The sequence below is a fragment of the Scophthalmus maximus genome, chromosome 2 (genome assembly GCF_022379125.1).
Source record: "Scophthalmus maximus strain ysfricsl-2021 chromosome 2, ASM2237912v1, whole genome shotgun sequence".
In the NCBI taxonomy this organism is placed as follows: Eukaryota; Metazoa; Chordata; class Actinopteri; order Pleuronectiformes; family Scophthalmidae; genus Scophthalmus; species Scophthalmus maximus.
In genome coordinates, this window is record NC_061516.1 from 1,637,522 (window position 1) to 1,661,670 (window position 24,149).

At 40.8% G+C, this 24,149-nt stretch overlaps 2 protein-coding genes and 2 long non-coding RNA genes across 6 annotated transcripts in view; 3 read left to right on the plus strand and 1 right to left on the minus strand.

The window, feature by feature from the left end:
• frem1a (Fras1 related extracellular matrix 1a) overlaps positions 1–9,845 on the plus strand; it is a 50,316-nt gene extending 40,471 nt beyond the window's left edge. The window contains exons 26-37 of one of the 3 annotated variants that reach the window (XM_035625637.2): positions 34–235; positions 321–465; positions 554–683; positions 881–953; positions 1,632–1,775; positions 1,989–2,194; positions 2,320–2,367; positions 2,457–2,642; positions 6,817–6,948; positions 7,262–7,377; positions 7,619–7,704; positions 8,792–9,845. In XM_035625637.2, the coding sequence (XP_035481530.2) occupies positions 34–235; positions 321–465; positions 554–683; positions 881–953; positions 1,632–1,775; positions 1,989–2,194; positions 2,320–2,367; positions 2,457–2,642; positions 6,817–6,948; positions 7,262–7,377; positions 7,619–7,704; positions 8,792–8,994 (1,671 nt within the window). In that variant the 3' untranslated portion in view covers positions 8,995–9,845. Of the gene's footprint in view, positions 1–33; positions 236–320; positions 466–553; positions 684–880; positions 954–1,631; positions 1,776–1,988; positions 2,195–2,319; positions 2,368–2,456; positions 2,643–6,816; positions 6,952–7,261; positions 7,378–7,618; positions 7,705–8,791 lie in introns of those variants that run through there. The other 2 variants (XR_007030207.1, XM_047329364.1) reach the window with 2 other exon arrangements.
• Positions 9,846–9,982: 137 nt separating this feature from the next.
• Positions 9,983–18,770, plus strand: LOC118300825 (leucine-rich repeat-containing protein 72). The gene is made up of 5 exons (XM_047329365.1): positions 9,983–10,365; positions 13,684–13,894; positions 14,779–14,970; positions 16,215–16,292; positions 17,892–18,770. Exons 2-5 carry the CDS (start codon positions 13,731–13,733, stop codon positions 18,082–18,084), a joined length of 627 nt encoding a protein of 208 aa, XP_047185321.1. The 5' UTR covers positions 9,983–10,365; positions 13,684–13,730; the 3' UTR covers positions 18,085–18,770.
• Positions 18,771–19,609: 839 nt separating this feature from the next.
• On the plus strand, positions 19,610–21,091 carry LOC118300919. The gene is made up of 3 exons (XR_004790181.1): positions 19,610–19,972; positions 20,505–20,556; positions 20,935–21,091. It is a non-coding gene; the product is annotated as an uncharacterized LOC118300919 (long non-coding RNA).
• A 127-nt stretch (positions 21,092–21,218) lies between these two features.
• LOC118300918 lies at positions 21,219–22,578 on the minus strand. Its single transcript, XR_004790180.2, has 2 exons — positions 21,996–22,578; positions 21,219–21,525 (listed from the first exon to the last, which is right to left on the minus strand). It is a non-coding gene; the product is annotated as an uncharacterized LOC118300918 (long non-coding RNA).
• Between the last annotated feature and the right edge of the window lie 1,571 nt (positions 22,579–24,149).

The window sequence follows — 24,149 nt, forward strand, 5'->3', positions numbered from 1 at the left end:
TCTATGATATAAACAAACCATGTATAATTTCAGATCAAGCCTTTGGATAAGTCGTCTCCGGATGTTGTAAAGCTACTCCCTCTTTGGAAAGCAGTGGTTTTAGGCAATGGACGAAGCGGGATCTTCTTGTCATCTCGGGAGCTGAAGGCCCAAGACGTCGACAGCTGGGAAGAAGAGCTGATATTCTGCATTGTTCGCCCTCCCTACTTTGGTTACTTAGAAAACATTACCACAGGTTGGAAAATGTATTTTCTTTTTACATCTACACTGCAGCTTAATTTAGAATTAATAATCCAAGTCTTTCTCTTTGCTATTTGCAGGTGGCTTTGTGCCACAGTGCTTCTCTCAGGTGGAGCTTAACAAGAGAACCATCATCTACATCATTAATCCAGACAGGGAGTCCTTCTCTGACAGCCTGGAGTTCACAGTGTCTGATTCTTTAGGGAACACTGGGCCCTCTCACATGTAGGATAAAATATCTCTGTGAGTCTTAATTTTATGATATACTAAATCACCATTTTCATCTTCACTAAGCTTGGCCTTGTCTTTGCAGCCTGGAGCTCAGCTGGTCCAGTGTGGAACTGTCTCAGCCTGAGCTCTCTCTGTGTGAGGAGCAGGGGAGTGTCTCGCTGGACATTTACCGAAAAGGAAACTTGGCAGAGTCGTCATACATCACTGTCAAGGTCTGTCGCCAAATTGTTATTGAAACTGACAAGCTGTTATTTTTGGTTTAATTTTAGTATTAAACTAATATCATATTAAAATTGAGCACAGTTTTTTTAATAAAGCTACTCAGTACTCTTAGCAGACTCTACAGGATTTGGATTCATTATTGCTATCTGATGCTCAATGTGTTTCTGAATCATGTTTCCTGATTTAGGTAAAGACGTTGACTGCAATACATGGCAAAGATTTTGTCATAAACCCTTCTTCCCTCATTCAGTTTGACCCAGGTATGTGCTCATTAACATAGAAAGCTTGTGCATTGTGCTTTTTTAAAATTAAGCAGGCACTCATTTTACATTTAAAAATCTTTTTTCTTGTGTGTGTTAAAAGTTAACGTTCTCAATTGAACCACAGCCTCTTCCCGAAGTTTTAAACAGGAAACAACTAAACATGTAGTCTAGCAACTGTACTTTATACTGTATAGAGAAAATGCTAAAACATGCACATATATTCAACTCTACCCAATAAAAGTAAGACATACTCCATCTTGTTGTTACTGCATTTTTCTTTTGATATTATTACTTTTAACATAATTATTTCCTCCATACATTTCAATTTAATTCAATTATTTTCTCATTATTACAACTTTTTTTTAAAATATAAACTCATGACTTTTTCCTCACAGTGGCCCTAATATTTGGAGGGAAGTTTCCAGCTTTGTGTAACAGAGTTGAGTTCATGGTGTTTGAAAGTAGCATGACAGAAAGTATATGATCTAATGCTGTTCCAATTTCAGCGATGCTCCATTTACCCTTGTGGGGGGGTGACATCATCTTTTACTGTCAGATTGTAAAAAATGCACCTACAAAAAATTACTGTTTTCCACCATAACAACCACAATTAATTTCAGTAATTTGCAGTGTGCTGCTAGTTAAAGTAACAAATGGGTGTTTCTTTCTATGCAGGAGTATCAAAGAGAAGCTGGCAAATAGAGATCATTCGGGATCGGCTTGAAGAAGCTGAGGAAATGTTTGAAGTGCTGCTGGTCTCCCCTGAAGGCACAATTATTGGCAGCATCAGTAGGGCCCAAGTCACCATCAAAGATTCTGGTAAATAAACCACAGATATGTATTTGTATTATTCTAGATGCAGCATGCCTGTAGTTTACCTGGTGAAGTGCAAACCATATATCCAACCTAAGTACTTACCACGCAGCCCTGGTTCAAATGTGCAAATATAATGGTGCCATCTGATTAAAAACTCAGGTAACTGATATTTGCCCAAAGATGCTAACATGAAATTTTGAAACCTTAACACCACAGGACAGTGCAGGGTAAACGTGGATCGGGAGGCTTCTTTGCTTAGTGGAAAAGAGATCAGGTCAGAAACGTACCCCCAGCATGGATCCATTCAGCTAGAGAAACTTCCCCTAGGCACTGAGTCGGTCATCTGGGCCGGTGGAGACAGTATCTCCGAGGCTGGAAGAAAAAAAAAAAAGAAACTCAGAGCTATGGGCAATCCAAAGTCTGTAAGTACTTTCTCTTAAAGATCTGCACAGGATGTGAACTTATCCAAGCTGGCATTTTTCATTTTGTCTTGTGGTTTTGTTCCAGTCTAAATATTATTGTAAACTTGAACTGTGTCATCTTTTAGATTGCACCTTCCTCAGTATTTCACAATGGGACAGACATTGTTTACTCGGTAAGCAACAGCTGATACTTACCTGACTTAACCTTTCAAAGATAGAAAAAAAACTCTAATTTCTTTTTCATTTTTTTTTTTCATTCCAGTATCATGGCATTATGCAAATGCAAGTCGAAGATGAGACCTCCCCATCTATTAAGGGCAGAAAAGCGAACATTCGTGTGGTTAGCAGGGGGGCACAGCAGCAGGCATCAGCAGCACTTAGTGAATCAAAACGGGATCCTCAACGAAAGATTTCAGAACCTCAGAAAACTGGACTGACTAAAGGACATGTGAGTTAAAATGTCAATGGAAAATTTACAGTCACTTTTTTATTTGCTTTAGCAACAGTTGACATTTTCTTTCCTTTGATTCCTCCAGCTTGATATTATGTTCTTGTTTGCTATGTTCTGTGTGAAATTGGACAATTATTGTGTTTAATTTTGCCCTTACCAACCAGTAGCATGTGACGTGTCAGTTCCACCAATTACATTTTCAGATGATAAAGAAGGTTAGTGGTCGCTAGGACCAGTAGGATTGTAGGTAGCTTGCCAGGTCAAAGTCCCTATTCATATCCCTGCCCACAAATAGGGCAGATGTAGATTCAGGAGTTGGAGTATTATCCACTAACCAGAAGGTCAGTGTTTAGATCCCCAGCACCTCCAGTCCAAGTCCTTTCTGTAGATGAGACACTTTACCCTAAATTTCCCCTGATGGCTATGCTGGCAGTGTGTGAATGATGTATGATAGAAAAAGTGCTGTGTATAGAAGTGCAGTATGAATGTGTGTGTGAATTGGTGAATGTGACTTCACTGTAAAGCACTTTATCCAGTCTTGTACAGGAAATGGCGGCGCGTGTGGATGCAGCGCCCCCTCTCTGTCCCGATAGCGCAGCGTTTTCTTTATTGCTAACTCTATTTCTAACTCTTCTCCTGACTTTTCTTCATGTTTTTCAATGGCTGAACACAAGTACAGCAGTCGGTTTATGCTGACAGAAAGGTTATCCGCAACTTTTCTGAAGAAACACTAGAGGACAGACTGAGGCATGAGCCCCAGGAACTCGGATTACTTCGTTGGCCGGCTTCCCCCCCAGAGAGGAGACGCCGAAAGCGATGTGAGAGAAAGCAGAAGAGAGGCACACGCTGAGGTGTTCGAGCAAGGCTGGCAAAGAGTCCACACACGCCAGCTATTCCAACTATCCTCTCAGGGAATGTAAGGTCTCTGGACAATAAAATGGACCATATACAACTGCTGAGGTCTGCGCAGCGCAAAGTCAGGGAGACCTGTGTTTATGTGTTCACGGAGACATGTCTGACCGACCGACATGGCATCCCGGTCTCCGCCGTTCAGATTGAGCTGCTAACTTGCCACCGCTCGGACAGAGTCCTTGTTAAAGGAGGAAAGAAGGGAGGTGGCAGAGTCTGTGCATACATCAGTGATGCTATGTGTCGGGACATCGTCGTTGTATGTAAACATTGTTCACCGCTGGTGGAGTTTATGATCGTAAGGTCCCGTCCTTTCTATCAACTGAGAGAAATAACAGCGCTTCTGCTTGTTGCTGTTTATATCCCTCCCACTTCCAACAACGCTGATAGAATTGATGCAGTTTGGGAACTTTATAACGCCATCAGTGAGCAACAAACAGCCCACCCAGATGGATTTTTCATCATCGCTGGGGATTTTAACCACGCAGATCCCAAGACTGTTCTTCCCCAATTCCACCAACACGTGAACTTTCCTACAAGAGAAAGTAACACCCTGGACTTGGTTTACACCTCACACAAAGGTGCATACAAGGCTTCCACCCTCCCCCACATCGGCCCCTCTGACCACATCAATGTCATGCTAATACCTGCATACAGACCAAAGGTGAAAGTCACCAAACCAGTTCTCAAGCAGGTACGTGTGTGGACAGAGTGACTGCTTTGACACCACAGACTGGGAGATGTTTAAGCAGGCAGCCACTTACAACAACCACACAGACATTGAGGAGTATTTGGACACAGTCTCTTCCTACATTAGCAAATGCATTGCTGATGTAACCACCACCAGAACCATCACAACATTGGCTAACCAGAAGCCATGGCTGTAGGAGAGGTCCACAGGCTACTGAGGGCCAGGAACACCACCTTCAGAGCTGGGGACGCAGCTGGCCTGAGAACAGCGAGGGCGAACCTGTCCCGTGGCATCATGAAAGCCAAATACAGCTACACCAAAAAAATAAACCGGACATTTTCGGCCAGGACACCCTCTCCAAGATCATCACCCATAAGGCTGCAGGTCCAGACAACATTCCTGGTTGTGTGTTCAAGGACTGGGCAGAGGAGCTCAAAGATGCCTTCACGGACATCTTCAATGCTTCTCTGAGCAGGCTGTTTTTCCGTCATGCTTCAAAGCCACCACCATCATACCTGTTCTAAAGAAGCCCTCTCCATCCACTTTCAATGACTATTGCCCAGTTGCAATGACCACCATCTCCATGAAGTGCTTTGCAAGGCTAGTCATTGCTCACATAAAATCCACCCACCCTCTGGATCCTTACCAGTTTACATACCGATCCAACGAGGATACAATCTGTTCTACTCTTCACCCAGCCCTCACCCACCTAGATACCAAAAACTCCTACGTCAGAATGCTGTTCATAGACTATGTTCAGCATTCGCCCCTCCCCTACCCGGTCAATCACACACAAGTCCTGCATGCAGTACCAACACAGAGACAGACACAAATGAGAGGCAAGCAGCCGAAGAGGAGTTGGTTAGTCAAATTAAAAATACGGGCTCGATCATTGGGAGATGGTTTGGATTCCAAGTTTCAGATGTGTAGAGAATGCCGCAAACAGGTTGCAACTAAAAGTTTGACCACAACGAATCTCTACCACCATTTACAACAGCGCCATAAAGTGCAGTAGGAGGAGTGTGTAAAACGTCGTGCTGCAAGCCAGAACTTGAAGCCTTAGCAGCCTTCTGCACCAAAACAAACGTTGCAAGCTTTATTCAGCCTCGCTGTGCCTTGTTTGCACAACTCTGTGTATTCTGTTATGCAAAAAAGGAGCATTTTTTATTTAAGGAACATTTTTGTAATATTATTATTTATTGTTATTTAACAAGATATTAGTTTATGTTTGTGTCAATTTCATGTACATGTTGATATTGTGCAGCTGGTTATGATGTGACATTTTGCACATGTTGATTTGACTTATCGCCATTCAGCTAAAACATATCAAGATTTTTGGTCTAAATGGCCCAGCCCAACTGGCCATTTGGTGCAGGGATAATAATCTCTTCCTGAACATCGATAAGACCAAAGAGATTTTTATTGACGTCCAGAGAGGCCATACCCCTAAACCCCCACTGACCATCAAAGGTGCTGCTGTGGAGAGAGTGAGCAGCACCAAATTCCTGGGGGTGAACATCAGTGAGGACCTCTCCTGGACTATGAACACTGGCCATGAAGTCCCAGTGGCGACTCTCCTCCCCCAGCAAACTGAAGAGAGCAAGAGCCCCCCGACCCATGATGTGCTCCTTTTACTGGGGCACCATCGAGAGCCTCCTGACCAGCTGCATGGTCCAGCTGCATGGTACGGGAGCTGCACTCCCTCCAACCGCAAGACCCTGCAGCACATAGTGAAGACAGCTGGACAGATCATTGGTGTCCCACTCCCCTCACTCCTGGACACCTACTAAAAACCCGCCTCACCCGCAAAGCAACCAGCATGACCCCAGCCACCCCTCACACAGCCTCTTCAGCCTCCTGCCATCTGGAAGAAGGTACCGGAGCCTCCGAGCCTGTTCTACCAGACTGGCAAACAGCTTCATTCACCAGGCTGTAAGGAAGCTCAACACCCTTCCCTCCCTCCCTTCTTCCCCTCCCCTCTGCCCCCAAGAACTCTGGACTCTGAACCCCCCCCCCCCCCCCCCCACACACACACACACACCCACCCATCAGGAACAGCACTGGTCACTTTACAAAAGACTCTCTGGAACACTTTGTCACTTTCATCAGTGCCCCAGCATTTATAACATTTAATCTGCACTCTATGTCCTTTAAATTGCACATTTTCAATTATTTAGTTTACTGTTTATATTCACATACTGTACAGTATTTCCTTTCTATTGCACATTTCTTTAGTTATTCTATACCATTTGGTATTGCCTTACTTTTATTTTTGCTCTATTTAGAATTTATTTATTGTATATATTACTTATATATTTTTTGTACTATTGCACCGTGGGTCCGAGAGAAACGCGAAAAGCATCCTATAAATACAGTCCATTTGGAGTCCACTTCAAATCTCTGATTGGTTATTTTTTCTCTAACCAGGGTAAACAGCTGTCAATTGGCAACATCAGACCTATTTGAAATGTTGAACAGATCTGGATATTTTGATATTATGATAATTAGAATACCAAAGATCAACGTCCTGGTTGTTTCTTGCCACTCAAGTGTGTATTGGTTTTTCCATAGGCTATGGCTGATAGCTCTGTCTCCAAGCCTTGTGTGCCAGAACTGATGGGGCTCCTGCATTTCAACCAAACCACTAATCAACTCTTCCACTGCAATGGTGTGTCCTGGAAACCCTGGGTACCAACTGATCAGGTAGTCCAGCTTCACAACATGGGGAAACCCACTTGTAATAATAGCATGCACAAACTTCTTTTCATCTTTGGGATCAGATCATCAGGACATTAACATCAACAGCCATATAGAATTGGGTGCATTCATCTGTGATTAGTCAGTCAGTACTGTCCGAATTAAGGTGTTGGATATGATAATTGAAAGGTAATGATTCTTGGTTGGAACCTTGTGGAACTCGTAGTGATTAATTGATGGTATTATTTTTTTTATTTCCACTATTTCTTTTTGGTGATAAACCTCTTAAATAATGTGTTAACATTTTCATTTAACACAGATGGTGAGTGCTCAGAAGTGTCCTCAGGGCTGGACCTTTCATGGTGGCCACTGTTACATCCTCAGCACTGAGCACAAAGCCTCCTGGAGCACAGCAAATAAAGCCTGTAGGGAGAGGTACATTTCAACAAGAAGCTCATATACATTCTGTGTTCCCACAACCAGACAGGATATGTTTGTGAAAATATGAGCAGATTTGGGGGGGAAATTGTGAGACAGAAACGTGGCCGTAGAGTATACGCTTTTTGATTAGTTGTCTGCAAGAATGCAAGAACTGTATAATCTCCATTTTAACCTCTATAAAGAACCCTCTTCAAAAAGAAAACAGCTTTCCTTCTTTATCTTTTTTATTATTCAGATATAAAGGAAGTCTTGCAAGTGTTCTCTCTAAACACGATATGGATTGGCTGTGGGATTTCAGTGGAAGAAAACCATTCTGGATAGGTGGGCATTTTTTATGATTTTTTTGCAATGGCGTTCCTTTTTGAAGATTGTTTATGCTGTTTAAAACTGTTTTTTACAACTGTATTTTTTACAACATCACCTCCTAGTTCATAAAACATTACCTCAGTGTCTGTCAAGATTTTTTCAACATGTAATTAATTTGAATATTTGTTCATGAAAACAAAAAGTTTTAATAATGTCAGCTGACTACAAATGGCATTGCAATCACCTGCTCTCACACTCAACTAAAATTGCAGCAAGAAGGTTCTAACCATCCAAGTATTTCTGTGTGGAGTTTACATGTTCTCCCTGTGTCTCTCCCTGGGTACTCTGGCTTCCTCCCACAGTCCAAAGACCCCAGACTGGGGTTAGGTTATAGAACTCACGTAGGTGTGAATGTGAGAGTGAATGGTTGTTTGTCTCTGTATGTTGACCCTGTGATGGGCAGGCGACCAGCCCAATGTCAGATGTTTTTGGCTTCCGCCTCCCCGCGACCCCTAAAAGATAAAGCGGTACATAGAATTGTTGGATGGATTAATGGAACTGAACAGTACTAAGGTGGATACTCATCAAGTGTACAAAAAACATGCCTCTTACTGTCACTTGCTGCTATTGCTGCTCCTGTTTATGTAGCAGTTCCAAAGTCCCAGCTCCACCCAGCATCCACTTGTAGGATCTGGGTCTACGTTACATTGGGGCGGATGTTGTTATTGTCACTCTCCAGTCCCTGCAGTCTGAAAGCCTGGTTTGTTCTGGTTTGGGGTGACAGGTCAGAGCTTAGACCCTCAATATTACTCTCTCATGAAATGGGAATGGCAGATGAAAATCCTATCCATTTCTTTAAAATTAATTTTTGTACTACTTTAAATAACAATTAGCTTTTTGATAATGAAAATATGAATAATAATCAAGAATAACATTTGGTTTCATTCTGCTTTTTGTCAACATGACATTTTGTGATGTTCGGTATTTTGCCACCCTGTGGTGCAACGATGAGTCTATTAATTGTCCTGAAAGTTTCATGAATTACATGTATAGAGTACAACTTCTTCAGGCTAAACAAACTTTTTTTCTCCCACTCTTTAAGGCCTTAATGACAGGGAAGGCCGAGGACGCTGGGAGTGGGCAGGCGGCGAGCCTGTCAGTTACACAAACTGGAGAAAAACGCCGCCTCGGTCAAAAATTAAGGAAAGCAAAAAGTGCATCTTGGTGTGGAGAAGAGCCAGGTGGCAGATAAGGGATTGCAAAACCAGCAGGGGTCATCACTTTGTGTGTTCAGTCAAGACTTGAATGTGACTTTGTGTGCATTTTCACAGCCATGACCCGCACAAACTGTTGTTTCAGAGGAGTTGCAAGAGGAAGGACTCGTTTTCAGGAGGTCGCCGGGACGATTAGTGGGAACTTTGCTGGGGCTATTCCCATGATATATAAAGAACATGAAAAAGTAACTTGTTATACTATGTGACATTGTTCACACAGCATTTATTCTAATTAACCACTGAAACCTTTTGTTATATACTGTATGAAAAGCTCTCAAGATTTTTAAAGGCTTTTACATATTTCAGATATAACTGTGCCTAGATTATCAACAGGGGCCTCAAAAGTCTCAGGTTTTCAGATTGTCAGTTGGTTTGTGGTGTTGCCAAATAGTTGCAAAACTATTTGTTGATGTTGTGAACATTACCTAAAGTGTTGCATTATATAACTTTTGTTATTTTATAATTAATATCATGCTTACATTGTACATTTTTCTAAAATCAAGTTGTGGTTAATCAAATTACCACATAGTATTTTAGCAGGAGAGGTGTTTTTCCATGTCTACAGGTTATAACATAATGAAAGTGCCATGTCTGGGAACACTACTGTTGATGTACGGAGGGGGGTCAACTGGGGTTCATCTGCAAAAAAAAAGTCTATTCCGGTCATGGACAGAACATCTATGTATTTCCACTTGTTCATTCACTTTAAAAAAAATCTCTGTTTGTTCTATGTTTCTGTGATAAATAGGATGAACTTGAGCTCTTCACTTCTTATGCAACATATTCAAACCTCATTCATTTCATTCATAATCATGTTTATTTGGCATGTAAAGAGAAAAATTGACATCATAATAAAGTTCAAGATTAAATTGTCTGTTTAAATGAAGCTCTAATGGAACATTTTGTATAATCAGTTAGTAGATTTTAATTTTATTTATATGAATTATCTTTACAGTATTGTCAAAGAGACTTAAGTCAGTATCTGAGAATTCCTACAGTCTGATTTCAAACAACAGATAAATCTGTGACGTCTCAGAGATGCAGCTTCTCTGTTCATGATGATACTTACTGTTAGCATCGGCCTCAAAATAATAATGATGAGAAAAACTATTTCCCATGGGTACAGTAAAACTTAATTTCATGTTCATATCTCTGCTTTACTTTTAAGCCACACTTGTTTTGTTGTTGTTGTTGTCCCCTCTTTTTTGAGAATTCAGCGCTATCAATGTTATTTAGATCTGTGCCAGTGGGTCCTGCAAACCACAAGGTTAAGCAGCAATGTGATTATCCCCACCATGTGATCTACAGCATGGGTATGAAAGGAGGTCTTTTATGTGAGCTGTGAGCAGTTCTCAGAGGTTTGGATGCACTGGAAACATACACCGTTCTCCTCCTCAGCTCGGTGAGTCCAACTGAAACTGAACAGATTTACATGTATATGATGCATCTTTATGGTAAAGTAGCAGGAAACTTGTGAGATGATTGATCACCAGGCTGCTGTAAATTAAGTATTCTTTCCATGTCAGGAGCAATGTCTTGTGTCAGTCACATTCCCTCTGATAGTTCACCAGCAGTATTAAATGGAACAGAGTGCACGAGCAGCTGCTCACTTACTTTACAGTTTAGCAGGCATATCGTTTGTGTTTTTAATACACAGAACACCTTTTAAAAATCACATTAATCTGAATATCAGTGGCTCTCAGCGTAAGATGGAAGATAAAAAAAGGTCTTTGCTGGCAACATGTGGTGGCAGTTCTGGAAGTAACAACATTATGGCTGCAATATAGAGCTTTTTCAGTTTTGGGCTGTTTTTAATGGAAAGTGTGAGGGGTTTTTGTTTTTGTTTATCCAGATACGGTGTATCAGCTAGCTACGCATGGTATAAGACAACCATCTCTGTCCCTGGGAAAGCGGATTTGTACACAAGCTAAAATGCTAAATGCGTAGTACACAGGCTTAAAAACATTTAAGTTGGTCAAGTTAAACAGATGATTTGAGTGTTAATCAGTGACCTTTAGAGACATTGTGCAATTTTGAGCTCTGGAGCTATGGAGCTGGGTTTGCTGTTTCCCTCTGCTTCCAGTCTTTCCAGGCTAAACAGGCGGCTGTGGCTTAGTGTTGGTCGTTCGATCCCAGCTTCCCCTAGTCCGCATGCCGATGTGTCCCTGGGCAAGACACTTAATTGCCTCTGACGGTTCTTCCGGCTGTGTATGAATGTGACAGAAAAAGTGTGGTAAACAGCAACGCTGTATGAATGGGTGAATGTGACTTGCTTGAAGTGCTTTGGAAAGACTAGAAAAGCGTTATATAATTTAAGGCCCATTTACTACACTAATCCCCTTCAGATTCCAAACTGTAAACGTCATACAGACATTATACTGATGGCAATGTCCTCTCATATTTGTGCAATGCAGTATAAATATTCAGTTAAAAAGAGAGGGCCCTCTTACCCTGCTATAGCTCACACCAGTGACAATATTATCAATAAAATAAAAAAAATAATGAACTATTTGAGCAGTATGTAATTATTGTTACGCACTACAGCTTCAATAGTTTTGGAGAAAGGAAAAGATTGGGCACTAAAACACAGATTTCTGTGACATCATTGGGAAGCTAATCAACTTGTTCAAAGATTTTACTTTTACTAAATCATTGTGTTTTTCCTGATAGATTCCACACAGTTATATATTGATGACATATTCTGTTTTAGTCCAAAAGTAGGGCAAGAACGATATGGATTTTTGGGGGCCAATACTGTCATAACGAGTGTTCTTTTACCTGACCCACAATGCAGACAAAAAGACCCCGAAAGCAAAACTTAGTTGTGAACAACGAAAAAAGCATTTATTCTTCCACAAAAAGGTCAAAAAGTTACAGGGGCAGTCTTAAGTTGTTTAAGCTGGGGTGGAAGCAGGAAGGAGTCATTCAGTGAAAAGCTGGGATGAGCAAGTCCGGAGGTGGAAATCCAGGAAGAGCAGGTTGAGAATGGCTGGAGACTGGGTCCAAGGAACAAGATATAGAGACAGAGGGTCAGGTTGAGCAAAGCACGAGATACCAAAATAACAAATAGCCTGAGCTGTGTACCACTGTGAGTAACGGACAATCTGGCGAAGATTGGAGAGCTGAACCACGTTTTATACAGGTTTTAGTGAGAGTGGTGCAGATTACTGGCAGGTGGTGAGGTGACCTCAGCTCTGCCCAGCTCCATACAAACACACACAGACAAGACAGGGGAAAGACACTAGGACCCTGACAAATACTGATATTAGGGAGTGAAAAAATTCCAATGCCAAAATTGGCAATAATTCCCCAGATGTTGTTATCAAAAGCATGTGACAAAGAAAGGAAATTGAGGCTTGATGTTTTAAAGTTTAACCATAAACTTTATTGTAAATAACTAAAAAATGAAATCAAGCATAAATCTCTACAAGAAGGACCAGAGCAGACTGGTCCTGCTCAGGAAACATAGGTCCTTTGGAGTGCAGGGGGTGCTCCTCAGGACCTTGTTTGACACTGGTGGCATCAGCAATTTTCTATGGAGTTGTCTGCTGGAACAGCAGCATCTTTACAGCTGACAGGAGGAGACTAGACAGACTGATCAGGAAGGTCAGCTCTGTCCTAGGATGCCCCTTGGACACAGTGCAGGTGGTGGGAGAGAGGAGGATGATAGCAAAGCTATCATCAGTGATGGACAACGACTCTGCACTGAAAAGCTCCTTCAGTGACCGGGTCCTTCACCCTAAGTGTGTGAAGGAGCGGTTTCGCAGGTCGTTCCTTCCTGCTGCTGTGAGGCTGTACAACCAGCACTGCTCCCAATAGAACACACACACACACACACAAACACACACACACACACACACACACACAGGACTCAACCACTGTGCAATAACCAACTGTGCAATAATTTTTCTCCATGTGCAACTTTTGCTACTGCTCTGTACATATTATTTATATTTTATATATTTGTTATATTTTGTATATACAAAATATTTTTAAAATCCTGTAAATTTCTTTGTATTCTGCTATTTCTTCTATATTCTGTCCACTGTGCTGCTGTAATGACAACATTTCCCCATTGTGGGACGAATAAAGGAATATCTTATGTTATCTTATCTAATCTTAAGAAACATCATTTTTTATGTAAGGTGTAAACATAAATGCACATCTTTTCTGCATTGTGAACATCTTTGTAAATGTTGTATTGATCACTTTAAACATCTAAAAATGAATAATAATAATGACGATGATTATAATAACAATCTACAATTTGCTACAGACAAAACACGTAAAGACACCATTTCCAACAGCCAACATGTTTTTCTGCATTGTTAATTCTCTAGTATAAAAGTTTTCATATCAGTGGATATCAGCAAACCTTAACGATGATACTGATATGTCTGAGACAGGCTCATGTTGTTGAACATTAATCGGCCAACTGATAAAATGGTTGGGCTCTACTACAAAGAGCTGGAAGAATTGGTTAATAAAGAAGCTGTATTTTGCAGGGTTATTGTATGGGACTGTTTTACTTTTTTCATATTGTTGTGTAGTATACAATGTAATGTAAGTCAAACATTTTTAATCAGTTTTAAAATATATATACTGTTTATATATAACTGACTGTTCGTCAGTTATATTCAGTTGATAGCCCATTGCTTCCAGACTCATCCTGACTCTTTTCTTATCTTTCACACATTTGTTGTTCTTTCATGTATTCAAGGTTTGATCCTAATCTTCATCAATACGGGTACATAGGGCCTGTAGAGAATGGATCATCATACTTCCAGCCAACACAGTCAACCCAACCACGCCTCAAGCTTCCAGTGGCTTTCGTTTGCGTACCAGAGCCTGACAGAAATCCCCTATGACCCAATTCTCACACAGACAGACAGTCTGGAGGTGCTGGACCTGAGCTACAATCTTCTGGATGAGTATCCTTTACTTCGGAATCATAAGCTAAAAGACCAACTACAAAATTTAGTGCCATATAATCTGCAGATCTCAAGTTGTTTAAAAGAGGAGAACACGTGAAAGCTGCACTCATCAATATTCTTATATTACAATGGATTAAATACTGCAGTTGTCTTTAGATCTATGGAGCTTTTTATCCTCTTTTCTGACCCGCAAACTTCCAGCAAACCACCTGCTCTCAGTAACCAGCATCCACTCTCCTTTTACCTGGTGTTGAGAGAAATATCTTTTAATATCTATCTCTTTAGCTGCTTCAAATGCTCCATTGTGTTCACCAACCGCTCTTTAACTGTGTCCGCCTGGCTGCAGTTTGCTACTGAGCAGGTAGAGTACAGAGGGTTTGACGTATGAAAGCAGCTGCCTGCTGCTGCAGCGGGAAATTAGGTTATTGAGAAACATGAGGGTGAACCAAAATCAAAGTGGATGGTCGGGCTGAAACACGCTGCAACACTTAAAGTTGAGGGGAACTGCAAGGTTGAATGATGATTCGCTGCAGGTTAATCTCTACAAACTAGACGTTTTATATTATACACCATCATGTGAGCCGTTGCTATAGTGTAAAAACATTGATAAGTGCAGCTCCAAGGACAAAAAACCCTGATACTTATCTGTGGCCTCTTAAAAGCAGGTTACGGTGAACCATTTCCATCAGCACAAGCTCGACTGGGAAACATTTGCAGAGTAAGAATTTCTCTCTCATAAACCAGACATTTATTATGCTTCCTTTTTATTTTGTGTAAACAATCCCAAAAAAGGATATTCCAATGATCACACTAAATAAAATTCAATTCTAACGCTTGACAACCCTAAGCAACTGTCGTTTGGCGTGTTCTCCTTCATTCAGTCTTTATTGGAACCCGGCTCTTCTGGGTCAGCTGGAGAAGCTCAGCACTCTCATCCTGGACTGTAACAACTACACATCTCACGTCAAGTTCCCCTACATGCCCAGTGTGACCACGGTTTGCATTAACAAGAACAAAATCAACAATCTGCCCGTGTTCGTGGAAGAGATCCGACGCAAGTTCCCAAACATCAAGTGAGCTTGGGATTATGTGACATATTTCTGCAAAGGATCAATAGTTGGTGTTGCTGATCTTACACTGCATACAAATACAATATTTTCTATAATTCAAAGGTTACATAGTTACAATGACAAGAATGACCTTCTCTCAGAACCTGCCAGTCTTTTTTTTTAAACAACTAAAAAAGAAAATGAAGTGCACTGACGATCAACTAGCCAGACGATCAGCACAAAAACACAACAGCCTAGGAAATCTAATGAACACCTACATCAAGTACCGGGTCAAAATACATATAATGCTCGAGTGAGTTTTATCAAACTTTATATTTTCATTTCATCAAACAGCTCCTCCCTCCCAGCCACTAGATAGATTCCCTGCTTATGACTTTCATTTTACTTAATACCTCTATCCAAGGATAGAATGTGGCAGTAGCGCAGAGTATTCTTACATCCTGTTCACATAACTAAATGGCACCATAGCATTAGATAAATATCCCTGATTTTCTTCATAAAGATCAATGCACTATTTCATGGGAAATTGGTGAAAATGTCCAAAAAATGCCCTATCTTGCAATGTTAAATTAAGTGATTTTCTCCAGATCCATGTTTCATGAAAATGTGTTCAGTAGTTTTGGCATAATCCTGCTTGAAAACTAACTAACCAGTTCCCACCATCTTTTTCCAATTCTCCGCTTCCTTTCTTAGTTTTGGCAGTTGTGTACACAAATCTTGACGTGCCTCGATTCTTATGTCCTATCTTAAGTGAAAGTTCCTGAATCCCAATTGTACCTTGCATAATACGTTTTGTATTAGAAATAATGCAATGTCTTTGCAACTTGTAGCAATCTCCATAATTTGAGTAAAATTATATTTACCTTTAATCTCATCAAAGGAGCTGAAATTGACATCTCCCATCACTTCATCAAGGGTTTGAATAACAGACCTAATCGTTTCATCCCAAAAGAAAACCCTTTTTTGATCTATTAGTTGTTTCCTGTTAAGGCATAAGATCTGCTTGATCTTTGACCTGCAAAAAGGGATCTGTTATTGTGAGAAAGGCCTCAACAGTAGAAGAGTACACTCTCTGCTCCTCAATTCTGACCTATTTACGTCTCCTTGCAGGTAGTTAGTGTGCTTTTTCCAGCTGACAAAGATAAATGACAGATGATACAGTCTAATTTTGAATGTGCCAATCCTCCCTTGTCATTTGTGGAATATAATCTGATTTTATTTGCTTCTCTGTTTCTGTCAAAAAACAGGATCCTCTGTATGATGAACAATGAGGCAGCACCGAGCTATTTCAATGGAGGAAGTCTGACCCAGTACAAAGACTATAGGTGAGCACTTTCCACTGTCTTGTTATTCATGAAACCCTCTTGGTCCTATTGCCTCAATTTTTCCTTTGTTAATGAGATATAATGTTACAGCTTTTCATGTGTCTTTATATGCTTATGAGCAGGGCCCTACCATTTGTTCCTGAGATTTTCTGAGGGGGGTTGGCAACATTTTACAGTTGATTGTTCATTTGCTGAGTTTTTTTTAAGCCTGGTTAAAGTATTTCTACTCATGCAAAACTGACCTTTTATGGTCAATGAAAACAAACAAATGAATAAATACATTAACCACCAGAGCGAGGTAGTAAGAAGGCTATGGAACAATATATTGGAAAATAAAATTACAAGGAATAAGGACAAAGTAGGGTAGCTCAGTCTCAGGAGGTGGGGTTGTGTTATAGGGAAAGGGGGGTTGTAACCTTAAGATATTTCAGCATCAGTATTTCTGAATATCATGTCCTTGTCTCTGCTTAAAAGCTGGTTGGTCTGATGTAACATTCATACCTCTGTGTCCTGAGGTGTGAATGTTACATCAAAGAGAAAACAAGTGCACAAATCTAATGTTGGCAGAGGCCTTGACATCTGACTAGTGTAAGAGCAGAGTAAAGTTTAGTTTAGTTTAGTTTTCATCGGCGAAATCGGAAATACAACAGCATGGTGATCAACAAACAACATCAAAATATGGGATAGGGTGGGGGCTTTGAGGGGTGTATCAGGCTACTGAAACAACCATTTCCACTAAAGTCCTTTAACTAATTCTATATTTCAATACAGTTTAATTGGCATTTTTCTAGTTCATTAGTATTATTTACAAGCCAGTGTAATAATCTGGTCTACAATTTTGAACTCCTGCACCAATTAAACAAACTAATGGACATAGTAACAAGTTACATGCATGCCAGCATAGTACAGTACAACCAATCTTCATCCTTAAGAGCTCTGTCCTGCATATTGTCTTTGTTTATTAAATATGTATCTAAAAGACTTAATAGTTGTGTTGTATTGTTCGTCATTGTGTTGTCCCACCTCTCGCCAGTACACATGCCGTTGTGTCCTTGGGCAAGACACTTAACCCTAACTTGCCTCTGACGGCTCTTCCGACAGTGCATGAATGAGTATGAATGTGACAGAAAAATGCGTGGTAAATAGCAGCGCTGTATGAATGTGTGTGAATGGGTGGATGTGACTTTCCTGTAAAGCGCTTTGAGTGGTCTATATGACTAGAAAAGCGCTATATAAATACAGTCCATTTACCGTCCATTTACAGCAACCTGAAATCTACTTGTAAAAGCTTTTGCATCAAGTTTCAGTATGTGTTGAGACTTTTAGGGTAGGATTTACTCAACTTATTTACTGCAGTCTTGGCTGCCACTGCTGTGTTGTACCAGACTGCACTATACTGAAAGGTGTTTCACCTTTTTTCCAACCACGTGGGAGCAGAATAAAAACAGCTCTTCAGTCTAATACAGTGCAGTACAACAAAACCTCTACCTAGGACTTCAGGTTTGTATATCTGCCAATCTGTTGTATATAAAGTACCTATATGGTCAGTCCTAATACTAAATGTACTGCTAACAGTGTTTTACTTTTTGCCAACTTTAGACAGTACGTCATCAGTCAGATCCCAGGTCTGGAGATTCTGGATGACACAGAGGTCCTGCAGAAGGAACGTGCCCAGGCTCGAAAAACCTACAGGCTGCAGCAGAGCGGTCACAGCAGCAGAAAGAGGAAGGAGGACTCCTCCAGGGAACATGCACACATGCAGAAAAAGTATAATACTGTCATTAGACAATAGCATAGACTAGTAGGTTTTAATCCCTTCACTAAGAATCACAGCTTTAATGGCACAATGTCTACCTTAAAATACACTGTGAGCTCAGTCACTGCTAGTTCTACTGTGTATTCACAGCTATAGGATGTTTACACATATATTACTCATATTCAAATCCAAACATTATGTTTAATGTAGTTATCAAATTAAAAATGGAAATATCCCATGTCATGTGCATAATCTTTTTCATATTTCAGTCTGGCATATGTCTACATATATGTATACTATTTAATAAATTCTGTGAAGTTGGTTATCGGAGTTAAAGCTGCGCCAGCCAAGAGTTGATGAAATTTTCATATAATTCTGTTGGCACAGAGATTTTTTTTGTATATCCATTACAAAATCCTTCTGAAAACTGGAGCAGACTGTGTACATTCCCGTGTTCCTGCATTGAGGCCAGGATGGTGATCAGCGATGTATGGGGACTGTTAGTTTGCATCCATGGTGCTACCACTAGGGGACATCACTGTCAAATAGAAAGCTGAAGGGGGCAGTGGCCTTTCCCCATGATGTATGGACAAAGCTTCTCATTATATTCTCTCAATGCATTGAACTTACTCTGTGTAGTGTATGTGTGTTACCCAGTGTACCCTGGGTAATGTATAGGTTTAAATTAAGGTCTATTAGATTTTGAGCTTGTGAGATGATGTTCAGAAATCATTTTAAAGCCTGCAGTTGTATGTTTTCCCTTTGGAAAACATTTCTATTTTCCTTTTTTTTAGGTTTGACTAAATGTAAAATTACATTAAAAATACAGCATTTATAGTGAACATTAACAAATTAAGTGATATCCTCAGGTTTGTTATACACTGTATTTCTGTCTGCTGACAATACTTGTCAATTTATATTATATCCAGTATCTGGTATCTATATGTATTCCTATCAGCTGTTTTCCCAAACATATTCCTGTCTCATGTGAATCTGCAGCTTCTCTGACACATGACACATAACACGCCTGTAAATTTAATTGAATGGACCCTAAAAAATTGTTCTCTCAATATTTGACTGAAGATAAAATGTAATTATTGGATGAGCAGCTAGGTCCACTGACAAAATATACACCACATCTCATTGTGGTCTTCCTCAGCAGATCTTTTGGTACTTTACTTCAGTCACATGGTAACAGGTCAATGTTGCATACTCACGAAAACTGAGCCATCTCCACGCCAACTGAACTAACTCCATTTGCTGAGGAATACTGTGAAATGCAGTTGAAAGCTTAAATCAGTGATTTTGAAGTGGGGTTGTATGAGCTACTAATGCATATTTAATATGTTAACTAATGGGGATGGTGATCAGCGATGTAATTTTACGGAGTTTCCCACCAGACAGCCGTTTAAAGGTGGGGTAGGCGTTTTTTTGTTAGAAGCACTTTCTGTCATATTCCTCGAAACTCTCGTAACAAACCGATAGCGATGAATACATTGAATGATCCGACACTGAAACGAAAACAATCCCTCATTTGTGGCCACGGCAGGACTGTAAGAAACACAACCAATCGGAAAGTTCAGTCCGAAGAAAGTGATTGGATGAACCAAATGAATCCTGCCTGAGCGCACTCCGCTCGTTCACTACACAGTCGGGCACGTGACCTGTCTCCTGCACGGCGTCGGCAAACAACCGGAGCTACCAGAGCTACGGATAGCAGCCGAGTTGCTGCACTGGACTAAAGAAGAAAAGAGTTGCAGAACGGCAGAGAAAGTGCCTACAATGGCTTCCGGTCGCAACAGACAGAGCAGTAGAGTAGACTACGGCACAAAGAGGTTGGATACTACAGGAGGAGTGAACAGAGTAAACATCGGTGTCACTCTTCACCGCTGGCTTCAACTCCGGGAGGAGAAGAGGGTGAAAGGTAATTTTCTGCTTCATTTGGGTGAAAGAGGTTTATGTTACTGTGTAACCAACAGAACTGTTGGAGAGCTTGTGTGTGTATCAGCCAGCGCCAAGTTAGCTTCGCTGGAGGACAATAGGTAAGTTAGCTAATGCTACGTTAGCTTGTGTATATCTACAGCTAAAGCTGCCTGTGTGTTCGCCGGGTGTCGTCACTGTAGCTGTGAGCAAATGTCGCTTGATTGTTTATCTATATCTGCTCTCAACATTAAGTAGCGTTACGTGTGTGTGTGTGTGTGTGTGTGTGTGGGTCTGTGTGTGTGGAGCAGGCGTAGTGAGAATGCCCGGTGTGCGTGGCTAGAGGCTTGAAGTAGCAGTTGATGTGAATGTTGCAGTGTGTGCAATAATAAATGGCACAACGCCAGGCATGAGGGGCAGGTTCCCGGAGCGATGCAGAGCTTAGGCCCTAGAGAAACTGTCTCCCTGTAAAAGTACTGTTCAATGTAAGGTAATATGGACATTTCACTATGTTGACCTCCTTCCTCTTATAACAGGTACAGCAAGTTGTACATGAACAGCTAGAGAAACAAGTCAGCAGAGGACCAGGTGAGTCGGCTTATGATACTGTAGGTTGAGCATGAAGTGGTAACATACTTATGTACAAAAGCTACTTTAAAATCCATATGGCAATGTTGTAAAGAATTCCAAAGTGTAAACATTTATGCCAAGTGGGTTGTTTTAATTTTTTTTAATTGATACTGAACCTCAGAAATACTTGTTATTATCGTCAATATTTATCTAGACAAAGTCATAACACATCCATATGAAAGATTGGCTGGTCCAGCAACAAATCACTAAATAAATTATACTTGAAGGCTCCCACAAAAGGTGACACAGAAACTGTGTGCCTGCAGATAATGCTGCTGTAGTGTTGTCAGTCTTTGAGAGTAATGTTGATTTATTCTTGTGATATTCTTTCAACAGGACCACTGCCTAAGAGTCGACGACAGCACAGCCTGACCCGTCAGCTGACAGACCTTCTTTGACACTAAAGAACTAGGAAACCCTGTGCAGACAGTTTCTTCCTTTTTTGTATATATGGTGATTATGCTAATATTATAATATATATATATTTGTTATATTGTATGATGTTCCAAAAAAATTAACAGGTGTCATGTCATATTGTGTTCTCATTATTTGCGCAGCTTGTAAAGAGGTAAATGTAATGGTTGGATTGTTTATGCTGTGAGTATAAGAAAAAGGCCTTGAACATTTTAAAGATTTTTATTCCAACAATATAGAACAGGTTATGCAGAACATAAATAAATAAATAAACATTGGTACTGCACAAAGTACTCTATGTCCAAAATGTAAACCTCCATATGTGGCAGCCTGGACACAGGAGTCATGAAGTTGCCCACAGCACTTTCTTTCCACGTCTGTGGGCAGTTCTGACACAAGTAGGTTGACCTGCAACAGGACGGCCCAGTGGAGGAGCATTTGATGATGTCAGGTGTATTAAAACAGCAGGCTTGTGTCACGTCACTGCTCCAAGCTCAGTCCTCGAATTCTGGCCTGTACAGTAACACATGATTAGATTAGATAAATGATAAATGATTAGATGTATGATCAGATACATTGAACAGAGTCTGGAGTAAACCCAGTCTGAGCCCACAACACTTTCTAGCTCAGACGTGCTAAACAACATGTTGTATTGTGTCACAGATAGTAACAGAAAAAAGGGCAGAAAGCTACAAAGGTGCTGCAGCTGTTTCATCGTCACACAATGTGGATGAAATGCGCTGAAGTTTTAAAAATATAAACTCAAAACAAACGTTGCCTGTGTAGAAATGCTAACCGTGTTTATGTTTTAGCTTAGCCTGAGCAGCCTGTTGCTAACTAGCCAGCAACAAGTTACTGTATCAGAACTCTATTTTCGATGGGATTTCCCAACGCAAACATGTTAGCTTGACTAATGTGCCCACCAACAATAGTCATGTTCATTGTTTACGTTTATATTATGATAATGTTCGGTGTTTTCTTACTTGTGAATGAGCCACGAGCAGTCAGTTAGCAGGTTGTGCTCCACTCCTGTCTTCCTCCCCCGATGCAGTCAGACTCAGACTCAGGCAGCAGTGCTCGTTCATGTGTTGTGGGGGGAGGGGCTTGGCTTGGTCCTTCAGACCTAGGGTGATTTTCGGAATCACCTACCCTTCCTTTAAGTTTGCACTGCAGCGGTATCAGCAAAAATATATTCCCTTAATCTTTCACTTCAGTTTAACTTCACTCCACTGAAATAACTAAAAAGGTTGGATTTTCTTTTTCAATTCAATTCAATTAAATTTTATTTGTATAGCGCCATATCACAACACGAATTGTCTCACAAGGCACTTACATAGTGAGGTCAATATTACAATATTACAGAGAACACCCAACAAATCCCACAATGAGCAAAGCACAAAACTCCCTTTTACAGGAAGAAATTTCTGACAGAACCGGAATCAGTTGTGGGCAGTCATCTCGCCCGGTTGGGGTGAGGAGAGAAATGGGAAGAGAGGAGAGGTGGGCAGAAAGAGGATGAGAGGAGAGACAGTAGGAGAGAAGAGAGAGAGAGAGGACAGTTGTACAACCGCCGCTTTAGTCTCTACCAGACTGACACTTATAATTACAAACAATTACAATCATGTTGTTGTTGTTATTAGTGATAATAATAATAATAACAATAATAATAATAATAATAATAATGACGGGTTTGGGTCCTGCACCTATGGGGTCAGAGATACACTAGGAGAGATAGAAAACACAAACAGAGTTGGTGACATGTAATGTTATCATATCGGGGGAGAGAGATTTGGATAACCCTAACCCTAATCCCTAACCCTAATTGCTTTAATCTCTACCAGACTGATACTTATAATTACGGAAAAACTGACACTTATAAATGCAATGATGTTATTATAATAAAAATAGTCATAATGATTATAATAATGACGGGTTTGGATCCTGCAGCTCTGGGGTCAGAGATACACTAGGAGAGAGAGAAAACAGAGTTAGTGACATGTAATGTAAATACATGTGGGCAGAGAGAGGGGGATAAAAAGAGGGAGAAGGAGAGAGAGAGAGAGAGAGATTTGATTTTTTAAATCAACTTTTATTAGGCTTTTTTCTACTGTACACAGTGTACAAGTTATTTCCTCATCAATTATTTTAAAAAACACATTTAAAAAAAAAAATTAATTCACATAAAGTAATTTGCGTAAACGAGTTTCCCAGCTGTGACAGAACACAATCTGTTATGAAAGCACCACAGATCTTTAAAAGAGTCCAGGTCACCTCCTGTTCTGTAGAAACTAAAATCAACAAACAGTTTGGCTTTGATCAGGTTGACACAGACAGGGACCGACTCAACATGGAGGTTTCCCTCCACCTTCTTCTTCCTGCTGACATACACCGCCATCTTGGCCTGCCCTAAAACGAAGTTTGAAAGCTGGCTCTTCTGTTTGTGTTGGCAAGTGTAACTTAAACCACAAATAAAAACCTGCTTATTGGTAAAAACAACTTGTAAAAACAGAAACAGCGCTGACAGACGGTGACACTCAAAATAGTCTCTCTTAAAGCTGCTGTCGGTAGGATTTGCAAAAATAACTATATGCTGGTAGTAATATGTGAGACAGATCGTCTGTGACAGACTCTGGGTCATTCAGCTCCCTCTACTGCCTTTAATGCCATTTGCCAGAATCCACCGCGCCTGAGCAAAAATCTCCAATCAGAGGGCCAGGGGGCGTCTCTCCGCTATGTCAGTCATCCGGGAATGGGCTGGGCATGCTGCAGAACCTGTGCACAGCCTCACTCGGTCGGTCACAACCAAGCTCACATCTTTGCAAGGAGGAGCTCACAGCAGAAGTAGAGTTAGTTTGACAACACCGTGGTAGAGCGCCAAGCATCGAAAAAACTGCCCGGCTCATTTGCCAGAAACTGCATATACGAGCTAAAAAGAAGGAAGCAGATCAAGCAGATGTAAACATCGGAGGGACTCCACAGAAGTAACGACACCAACAGGGTTCACAAACGATGCGTTCTGCTTGACCGGTAATTATCTCTGTTTCATTTATCTTTTATTTTCCATGTTTTTGTCGCACTCTGTGACCATGTGCTACTGTGCTGTTGTGATCAGGCTGCTAGTTCTAATCAGGTTGCTA